Source organism: Lolium perenne, chromosome 1 (assembly GCF_019359855.2).
Source record: "Lolium perenne isolate Kyuss_39 chromosome 1, Kyuss_2.0, whole genome shotgun sequence".
NCBI classification, from domain to species: domain Eukaryota; kingdom Viridiplantae; phylum Streptophyta; class Magnoliopsida; order Poales; family Poaceae; genus Lolium; species Lolium perenne.
In genome coordinates, this window is record NC_067244.2 from 227,807,361 (window position 1) to 227,818,439 (window position 11,079).

Below are 11,079 nucleotides of genomic sequence, written 5' to 3' on the forward strand. Positions count from 1 at the left end.
AAGCCTTTACCCCATCCGATCTTGCCCCCAAATGTGCTAGAGGACGGCATGTGCTGACGAGGACAAGTCACACGCGTGTGGAAAGTTACCTTTGGGGTGTGTGGGTGCTGACCGTGTCCGTGTGCTTCGGTTTGGGTTCATGCCTTCTCTCAACTACCATTGATTCCATCTGCCACTGAAACTCATCCTCCATGGCTCCACCTCACCAGACTACGATCTTTTATATATGGACAACTTCAATGACTTTTTTTCGGATAACAGTATTGTGTAGAGGGTGGTGCTAAATTCCCTTTTGATGAATCACCTTGATGTGACCGTTCGGAATCTACGCTATCTTTGTGACAAACAACACTATTATGTTCTTATCATTGATTATTTGACAAGAAGTTGTTACATCAATTGTGATTTTCATGCATGAAAAAGTATGTATCTTGTAACGACGACGGTCATCGGTTCCTTTATATAACAAAAGTCAGATAGCCGAATTATATCTCAAATATTCTTTCAATTTCATTATCTCGGTTAGGAACTGAAATGAAATACTAGCACAAGCCTAGCTCACATAGATGTGTGGTTGTGGCCACCGGCCATGCCTTTGTAAGCCTAGCTCACGTAGATGAGGTCAACCTCCCATTTGAGCTGAAAAAAAAAAGACTTCAGCCGAATGAATTGTCCATTACTACTCAAAGCCTAAATTAGGTAAAGGAATTTTCCGTACTGAAGAAAATTGAAAGCTAAAGATGATGGGTTGTTGCATCCGATGCAAGACGACAGTGACAGACAAACAAACATGCATGCGATGGCAACAGATACAGTAAATGTAGTACCTCAGTCACATTCACATGTACCAAGGTAATACCCACACCATGATCAAGCATGACAAGAGATAAACTAGCATGTGCACCTCACACACCCACCACCCTAATTGCCTCCTGTCACTGGCCTGAAGGCCATATAAACATACTCTCACCCCTCGTGGCCTCACACTCCTGCCACTCTCGAGTGTCCACAGCTGGTCCTACAACAATCATAGAGCAAGTGAGGTGCTGCAGGAACCAGAGGGTGAGCCCAGCTGCATCAGAGTTCAAAGAGGAGCTCGCTAGCCAAGACTAAAAGGGAGATGTCGGACTGGGCTCCGGTGTTCATCGGGCTGGTGCTCTTCATCCTCCTCTCGCCGGGGCTGCTTTTCCAGATCCCCGGCAAGGGAAGGATTGTGGAGTTCGGCAACTTCCAGACCAGCGGCCTCTCCATACTCGTCCACGCCGTCATCTACTTCGCCCTCATCGCCATCCTCATCCTCGCCGTCGGCGTCCACGTCTACCTCGGTTAAGCTGCTCCTGCTGTGGAGTGCCGCTTGCTGATCTGGCAACAGTTAGGTACCTACCACACGGAGGACATACATATATACTACTGTCGCTTCGAAGTTCAGACATGTTCAGCTTTCGTAATTTCTTTAGACTGTAGGGGCACAGACCCACAGTAATATGATGTTCACTGGACAATTTAGTTGACGATTTCCTATTACTATTGTATAGTACTATGAATTTCACGTATAATCTTCTGATGGTCGTCCAGGATGCATATCCTAAATTATAGCATGATGTTTACTAACAGTTGAGCATTGATTAGCTTGCATGCATGCGTCAGTCGTGCATTTCATTACTAACTAATAGAATGAGTGCTTAGTGCTAGTGACATCTACAACGTCGCTAACATGTGTTGACACATGTGTGCAAATATGTTACGGCAAAGAAAAAATTCAGTGTGCGTCGAGTAAGTTGACACTCCGGTTCTTAATGAACTAGTACTATCTCACTATCTATGTGTTGCCATGGAAGATCATCAATATATTTAATCTGCCAATAATCGACCCTTTTTTTCAAAATGTATCAGCACTTGATAAAATGGTTTTTCGAAATATGGGTTGCCTTCCTCTACATTTTCTTCCAACCATATGACTTTCTTCCTATTCTCAATGTCAAAAGGGAAAATGTTCGTGAGCTAGCTTCAAATTCGGTGATCGTTTGCTGTCTTCTTCTGCAAACTACGAGGCAGCAACCTTGTGTTGTCTTGTCGTAAAGTAAGTGCTTGTTTGATTTAAAGGAATCTTATAGAAATTTTGTAGGATTTTGGTCCTTAGGAATTTTTTCTATATGCACCTTTTGATTCGTAGGATTGAATCCTTAGGAACAGGGGCGGACCTACCCTCCCTGTTGGCCGGGCGGCTGCCCGGGCTTCCAGCCGGCCGGCAAGTTGTATTTTAAACGTATTTGACACTATTTGACACTGTTTTACATGCTTAGGAATGCATAGGATTTTTTTCCTATAGGATTGTATTGCACTATGTTTCATAGCAAAATTTCCATCCGCTCAAACCTCATGTTACAATTCCTTTGGTTTTTTCTGTGAATCAAACGCTGCATGAAACAAATTCATGTAGGTTTCAAATCCTGGAGATGACATTCCAATGATGCGGTTTTCCTATTCCTGTGTTTTATGAATGGAAACTGCTGGGCGTCCCCCGGGGGATCTGATTCCCCAGCCCCCGGGTCAGCCGTCGGATCAACCATTTTGACGGTTAGATTTGCATGTAGCAAAAAAAAACACCTTCGGCAGCAAAAAAATCACCCCCGACAGCAAATGACTGAAGCAAAAAACGGTTCATTCAGAAAAGAAAAGAAAAAAGGCTGGGCTCGCCGGAGACCTCGCCGGAGACCACGTAGCAAAAAAAATGTGCTAATGTAGCAAAAATGAAAATCGTCGGAGACATCGCCGGAGAACTCGCTGTGGAACACACCGAAGACTTCACCAGAGACCTCGCCGAAAACCCCTTAGCAAAAATATTTTGCAATTGTAGCAAAACAGCAGAAAAGTTGTAGCAAAAATATATATTGTTGTAGCAACCCGGCCTTATCGAAGATATCGACAAAAACTCACCGAAGACATTGTAGCACAATTTCTATACTAAAAAAGCAGAACAACAAAACAATTGTAGCAAAAAAAAATTGTAGTGGCAGATGTTGTTGTTGGTCGCAGCGTGCGGCCATGGTCGGGAAGCCGTAGTGGCAGATGTTGTCGTCCGCAGTTCCCGCCACTCTGCGATCGATCTCGTTGACGCATCAGCCGACACTGCGGTACACAGTATCCACGCGGCCAATGAGGAGGCGGGGTCGGAGTCGAGGAAGCCAACACTGCGCCCGTTTTTGCTTTCCCCCGCGCTCATGTCGATGTGGCACCAGCCGGTGCCGGTACACAGGATCCGCTCCGGTCGATGGAGAGGTGAGGTCGCTGTAGATGAAGCCCTACTAACTGGGATCTATGGCAGTGGGTCTCGCTGCGGGGCTTCTCCGACGGCTCCTGGCGGCGGGGCTGCACGAGGGAGGCGCGTGAGGCTGGGGCAGCACCATACATGGCCGGAGCTGCGGCGGCGTGTGGTGGTCGGGCTGCAGCGGTGCGTGGCTGGAAGAAGAGGAGAGGTGAGAGCGCTTGGTGGAGAAGACAGCAAGAAGAAGATAAGGTTGACTCGTTTTTTTTTCGTGGGACGGTGCCGCGCTGGAGCGTGGGGGAAGGCCGCCCGTACGATGGGGTCGATCGGACGGAGGCGCACCCGGAGGTTGCCAGCGCCGGATCCCCCGGGGCATTAGATCATTTTCCTTTATGAATCCTACGAATCAAAAAGGCTCTAAGATATGTCACCTTCATTCCCTCAAAAAGAAAAAAGATGCCACCTTCATACTAAGTCACTTAGTATATCCGTATATGTCGATGTTATCATTATTAGAAATAATACTTGCTTAGTGTCGAATCATTGTGTGTGGCTACTGTACACACCAAGTTTGGGTCTGATTAGGACTTGGAGCTGTCATGTACGAGTTAGTCTAGAAGCTTTAGTCCAGCATGTTAGTCTAAAGAAGGAAGGTTCAGTGTAGTACCAGTCCGGCTAGGATTAGTACAAGGTCTCGTGTGTGTTCTTGAGTTGGAGTATGATTAGGACGATCGGCCAGCTGCACGTGCATATATACACGGCAGCGTCGTGAGTCTTGTACCAGATTGCGAGAAAACAGAAAATAAAGAGAGAAAAAACATAAGGCGCGACACGTGCCTTTGGCAATAATTTTATGTTTGTGTGTCCGTTTGATCTCTTGATGTGATTGATCCATAGACGAATTTTAACAACCGTTTCCACTCATCATGCATGGCGGCGGCCTGGATCAAGTCATTTCTATTTTGATTAGCGATTTTTTTTTGAGAACTATTTTGATTAGCGATTGGGGTTGCACTTGCACAGGTAACTTTAGGTTGCTATTTTCTACTTTTTAAATCCGGGTAGCGGCTGAATAAGAGCCATGAGATGCAACGTAGTAGGACGTAATTATATGATATTTACATTTTTCACGTAAGAGCCCAAATTAGCGTCCAGCGTTGTAGCGCTGCTCTAACGTTTGATCTAAACTCTTAAAATAATCCGAAGTTGTTTCATATATGGCTCCCTTCGACGGTTCACTCTCGCAAGTCCTCACGGACGGTGAAAAAGAAAATCCTAATTAACTATACCTTCCAACATCCCTTTGTATCTCTTCTCCTCGATCGGTAGTTAATTACTATCTCCATTCTGGAATAAGTGTCTAATTCTTGTTGAAGTACAATGTATCTAAAAGTATTTTATTTGTGGATACATCTTTATCTACAAATACAAAAATATGGGACACTTATTTTTAAGATGGAAGGAGTACAGGAATTCACAACCTTACTCTCTCCCCCAGTCTCAGACGCTGATCGGTAGAAAAGATGTAGGTTGTGTGTGCGAAAGAGCTGGCATACCAAAGAAATGCGGGTAAGAGCATCTCCACTCCCCCCCCCCCCCCCGATAGGCCCAAAAACGTAAAAATGGGGGGAGCCGGCGCAAAATAACGCCCCCAGCCCCCAATTTTGTTTTGGGGTCAGCACGTCCCAGCAACTTATCCGGTGCCCCTAGGCCGAACCCATTCCAGTGGTGTGTGTGTGTGGGGGGGGGGGGGGGGGGGGGGCAAAATAACACCGTGGCCCAACCCTATCGGCGAGACTCCCGCAAACCCTTCCAATCTCGCCCTCCCAGCCTCGGGACAACCTCCCTAGAGCCAGATCGGCGCTGTAACCACCCATTGTCACCATTGGCTTGTAGTCTCCGATAGACAGCCCTTCGCCGCTGAATATACTTTTCCACTTCCCCGCTCTACCGCGTCGCCCATCACACCACCGTCCCTCCGCCAGCTGCCTCCCGTTCTCCGCCCCCACCCCGCGTCTACCTTGCACGTGAGGTGTTCGACGGTTTGGCAAGGCGATGGACTCTGACGACGAGGAGGTAATCACTGCTCTGATGGATGAGAAAGTCTTGTCACCTCTGTGGCGAGGGAACCCGTGGGCGATGAGGAGCATATGTTGATCCTCGTTGCCCTCCTAGCCATGATCGTTGATGAGGGTTGACCTCGGCAATGCCCGTGGATCATGGAATTGGGTTTTAGGGAGAAGGCAACGATGGATATTCTGGGAGCGAGAGTAGGCACACGATATACCTAGGTTCACGTCCCCTCGGTGGAGCTCGCTACATCCTTGTGGCAATCCAGTATATGAGCATGCTTGTGTTACAGGATGACGCCGGAGGCGGAGAGAGTTTTCTATGTCTAATATCGCGTGTGATTAATATGTTCAAGGGGTACCATGCCTGGCTTTATATATGCAACCAGGCTAGGGTTTACAAGAGTCCAAGTCGACTATGTATTGGAGTTGCCTTCTTGGACCTTCTAGGAGTCCTCTTTCTTGTAGTCCAAGTCGATATTACATGCGGGTCTAACTTGTCGAGTCCTTGTGTTAGTCCACCTCCATGTGAGCCGAGCCAGGTATAGTAATAATGGGTACCCGAAAGGGCATACCCATGACATTAGCCCCCGAGACTCTACTCGAGTCACATACTCGGGTTGCGTCTCTAAACCTTGACTTCTTAATTTTTATAACATGAACTCGAATTTGTATTCGAGTAAGCATTTTACTATCTTCAATCACTATTTTTATCATGGGGATATTGGTATAATGAGTCTGGTGCATTCGATGGATCAGGAACCAGTTAATTGCTCCTAGGAAAAACATCGTGAACCTACTTCAAACCCGAGTCCCCAGACTCGAATTCGGATTACTAGCATAATTCAACTCGGGCCGCGGAGTTCTTATCGAGTTTTGAATTCCAGCTGAATGTTAAGGGTACCCAACGCGTCCGTCTCATCATATCGTCGAAATGGATAATATACTAGCAGAGCGCAGCTTGTGCGATACTAGGCCGCACATGACGGATCCCTGGGTTTTACTTTCATGCCGAAAAGCATAGTATCCAGATATGTTATCGCGGCGAACGTGGTCCGAAAATTTGTATCGGATGCCTTGTTTGGCTCATGTAGTAGCCTAAGTGGTGGGATTCTTTGATCTTCTGATGTCGATATTTTTGTCAGGTGCACGACCCACCCTCTTGATGGGAGTAAATGATGAGGCTATGTTTGCGTGTTTACCACCGATCATAGGCTCGAAGTTTCTTCTTCTTCATATCTTTTTTTCAAATTATTTCTAAAAATTGTCTTTCTATCTGGTGCACGGACAGTTCTCCTGATGGGAGTAGCCTCCGAGTCTATGTTCAGGTTCCTGCAACCGGGTATAGACTCAAGTTGTTGTACTACTTGAGGAAGTATTCAACTCAAGTTTTGCGCCTGTGGGCGATAGAAACTGTCAACTCGTGTTGGAGGAATTGATAAGGAATCTTGATGTAATGAGGGGAGGTTGCAAATAGCTAGGAGTCAACATTGTGGATGAAATCATCACACCGGACAAGATGGGATGTTTGGGTGCGCGAAAAACGTTCCTGATGGGAGTAGCTCCCAAGTCTATGTTCGGGTGTTTGCAACCATGCATATAATCAAGTTACCATGGCGCCCGAAGACATACTCGAAGGAGTTGTTGACTCTTGTTGGACGACTTGATGAAGTCGTCGACTCCTAGTAATCGTCAATCTTATCAACTTTATCAGGTGCGGCATTTAACTGGGAGTATTCAACGTGCATGACGTAATCAATGCAGTGGAGCGGATCAGCACGGCGAGTTTGTGACAGGAGAGCCCCCGAGCGATGTGAGTGCGCGATGTTGAGTTCGCGATGGGTGAGCCCCCAAGTGTGGCAGTTCCGCAATGACGAGTGCGCGCTGGCGGGTCCACGCTGGCGAGTGCGCACGATGTCGAGATAGCGATGACAAGCCCCCAAACGTGGGGGTCAACGATGGCAGGTCCGCGCTGCCGAATGGAGCGATGTCGAGTTCGTGATGACGAGCCCCTGAGCGTGACGGGTCCGCGATAGCGAGCTCCCGAACGAGGCGAGTCCGCGATGGTGAGTGCACGATTAATAGGCGCGTAAACCAAATCGGCATGTACCAAAGTAGTGCACAAGCCAGACAAAATATATCATTGTAAAATTATGAGACCTAGTAGTAAAAAAAAAACCGTTTTGTTATGTCTCAGTTAAGTCACTTACAAAAAAGTGCTTGAGTTGTATTTTTCTATTGCAATTTTTTGCGAGAAATGGGCAACTAGACTGAGTTGCACTTTTCTTTAAACTGCAGTTGCACTTTTCTGAGATGACTGAGACTTAAGAAAATCTCAGTCAACTGATACATAGACACACCCAAAGAAAAATAGCACCCGATAATTCAGCGGTTCGTAATAATCTGGCGTCGGAGCTGTCCATCATCATGGACAAAGACAATGTTGCATGCTACTCATATTAACGAGCCGAGATTGGCATGTTGCTTGTCGATTTTCGCCGCGTAGTTGCCTATGTCTAACATGGCATGGTTGTAGTTGCCTATGTCTAGCATGGCATGGTTCTGGTTGGTTGTCGAGTAGCCCTACGACTTTTTGTGATTTTTTTCCTTTCGCGTGTCTTCTTTTTCCGCTGCTCCCGACAGTGTTGATGTCGTGTTTTTGCTGATTCCTTCCACCGAAGTGTGCGCTCATAAAACAGAGCTAGATGTCAGTGACTAATTTACTATGTACTTTGTCTATGCTCTCGACGGTTTAGCCTCAGTCATGCCAAATCCTGGATCATGTATCTCTTATGGGCGAAGCCATTATTTGACCATAGAAGGGGCGAAGGAATAGTTCAAGTCATAGGAGCTCATATCTCTTCTCGTTGAATCAAGAATTAATTTGGCCATAGCAGTGGCGAAGAAAAAATGAAACCTTAGGTATCCTCATGAAACATGATGAGGTGCGCTACAACACAAATAATCGCATGCGTGTAAAGTCGTTGAGATGGAACCAACGAAAATGATGAAAGGGAGTATTATCGGAGGAGGATGTCACTCATAAATGACGATATCAAGAAACTTAATGCGCAATAATATAGTCGAAGATACAGAATGATACATACACCTCCTATCTGAGCATGGATCAAACTAATTCCATCAAATATCAACCACACATACACAAACAATAAATTATGTAGGTAGTAAATTTACAGATCTTGATTATTATTCTTAGGGTTCTCACCAAGGTGGCATATTTAGTATGGTGTTTAATTAAGGATACACCTCAATGATAGACCTAATGCCGAGCACTGGTATGATCTTGTAGCCACTGAATCCAGCCTCCAGGAAGATCTTCTCCCACTCGTCCTCCTCTCGCTCGCCTCCTTCAATAACCATGAGGAAGAGATCGTACAACGCTTGTGCCTCCTTTCGATTGTTATCCTGCGATGTTCCTAACCCAACCACCATATTTATAATTATCACCTTTCCTCCAGCATCTTTAGAAGGGATGGCCTCCTTGCACTTTTGCAGTATCTTGACGCACTCGTCGTCCCGCCAATCGTGCATCACGGACTGAGATATGAAATAATGGACACGGTATGACATACTTAATAAAAGTGCACACATATATAATTGTGTGATCATTTAGTCAGAGTGCACGTAAGTGTGTGCTTTCAGCAAAGAAGGGTTGTTTTCTTTCGATAATAGGCGTTTCATAATGCTTAAGAAGTTTTACTTCGTATCCAGCCTCTGCATAACTAAGATGCACATGACAACAACAACAACTTTAACAAAAATAAAAAGACAAAATACAAGTAATATCATCTAATAAATAAATAAAAGGCAAGAAAGAGCGAGTGTTATTTGGATCCATTTTTTTGTCTTTTGTGTGTTTGCACTCGGATGATCCGAGCGGTCAAAAGTGTGTGTCCACAGTGTAGTTGTGCAAAATGCTAGTCACGAATATCTCCTTCTTCCCTAATTCAAGATTGGAGAAAGAAGATCTAAGAGGGACCTATGGAGAATGTGGTCATAAATCTATAATAGAGTCCGACCACAACGACCGAATTAATTGTCAAAACTTAGACTACTAAATAGAAAATATTTTTAAATTATGGCATGGGTCTTTTTTCTTTATTTCTTTAGAGTTTTCTATATGCACAATTTCTCATAGAGTTGCAAAACTTTGCGACTAGGACTACATCATGCATCGAAGTATGGAGCAGGTACCTTGAGGAGAACAGCGTCCGCCGGGGGAATGTACTCGAACATATCCCCGGCGACGAAGCGCACGTCGCCATCGGCTGGTGCCTCCGCGATGACGTGAGGGAGATCTAGGACGCTGCACTCTACGTTCGGGAACGCCGCCGCGATGCCCCTCGCGACCGCGCCGGTGCCGCCGCCGACGTCGACCAGCGAGCCCACACCACTGAACACCTCCCGCCCGAGACCCTTCCTCAGGAGAACCTCCATAACGAAGCGGCTGTCGCAGTCCATTCCGTCACCTACCGACCTGCTCAGCGCCACGTCCCGCGCGGCCACGCCCCAGATGTCCTCGCCGTGGTGCATCTCGAAGATTGAGCGTGGCCGCTCGTCCATGAACCACGAGCTCATGCCGGAGAAGGGCGCCGCGAGGTTCGGGTCGAGCATGAGCGACACGAGGTGGGACAGCCCCGGGAATGTCTCGTCTCCGACGAGTAGGCGGGAAGCCCGGGTGAGCCCGTAGACGGCGGCACCTCCGTCCGCGGAGTCAGGCTGCTGGTAGTGGATGGAGAAGACGCTCGAGACGGTGAGCACGCGCATGAGGCGGCGCAGGCGCGGGAGCCTGAATGGAGGGAGCGCGATCCGGGTGGCGAGCTCGCCGAGCGTGGCGCCGCCTCCGTTACTGTGGATGGCGCCGGGAATGCCGAGCTCCATGGCGCATTTGAGCGCCATGGACTTGACGAAGCCGTAGGCGTGGATGCACAGCTCGGCGTGGCCCTGGAGCATGTCTTCGGTGCTCATGAGCTTGTAGATGTCGCCTGTCAGCGCCATGGCGTACGTGGTGCTTGTGTTCTTGGCCGAGATTATTCTTCGTTCTTGTTGGTAGATCGTCGATACTGCTCGCTAAATAGTAAATACACTCACCACGCGACAAATCCTGGTTTGATTTTAATATTCATCACTAGAAAGTGCTGTTGCATTTTAAGATTGACGGTATCTAGCCACTTCCCTAATTAAAGGCGCGATATAATGGCCATGGAAGCGTGAAGTGGCGTTCCTGCGCTATGCCTATATCTTAAGCAACATGAAAACATCTCAGCTAGCTGGGTCGATGCTAAGTAGTCCTTCCTGTAAAAATTAAGACACATATTTTTAAACCGAGGTAGTACTACTACTAGCATATCTGGTCACTGAGACTCTACAGGTACAAAACGGATAAGAATTTTTTACTTAGCAAATACTTCCTCTGATTCTTTTTAACTCATTCAAATTTAGTATAAAGTTGTACTAAATTCGAGTCAATTAAAAAGATCGGAGGGAGTATAACCTTTATCCATAAAAAATATCGTAAATTTATCTAAATTTAGATGTATTTAGGTAAACACCCTTTACTATATCATATTTGAGTTTAGACATATTTTTTTATATAGACGGAGGGAGTATCATCGTCATCTCTCAAGTAGCTATTTTAAGGCAGAGTTACTCCTTAGAATCGCTGGATAGTAGTAGCTAGCTACGAAAGGCAAAGTTCTTAGCTATGTGTTTCTTGTTTCTATA

The 11,079-nt window shown here is 46.4% G+C and overlaps 2 protein-coding genes across 2 annotated transcripts; one reads left to right on the forward strand and one right to left on the reverse strand.

Moving 5' to 3' along the window:
* Positions 1 to 970: 970 nt before the first annotated feature.
* On the forward strand, positions 971 to 1,611 carry LOC127327158 (uncharacterized). The gene has a single exon (XM_051353938.2). The coding sequence runs from the start codon at positions 1,121 to 1,123 to the stop codon at positions 1,328 to 1,330; it is 210 nt and encodes a 69-aa protein (XP_051209898.1). The 5' UTR covers positions 971 to 1,120; the 3' UTR covers positions 1,331 to 1,611.
* A 6,770-nt stretch (positions 1,612 to 8,381) lies between these two features.
* On the reverse strand, positions 8,382 to 10,443 carry LOC127327147 (acetylserotonin O-methyltransferase 1). Its single transcript, XM_051353931.2, has 2 exons — positions 9,550 to 10,443; positions 8,382 to 8,892 (listed from the first exon to the last, which is right to left on the reverse strand). Exons 1-2 carry the CDS (start codon positions 10,351 to 10,353, stop codon positions 8,590 to 8,592), a joined length of 1,107 nt encoding a protein of 368 aa, XP_051209891.1. The 5' UTR covers positions 10,354 to 10,443; the 3' UTR covers positions 8,382 to 8,589.
* Between the last annotated feature and the right edge of the window lie 636 nt (positions 10,444 to 11,079).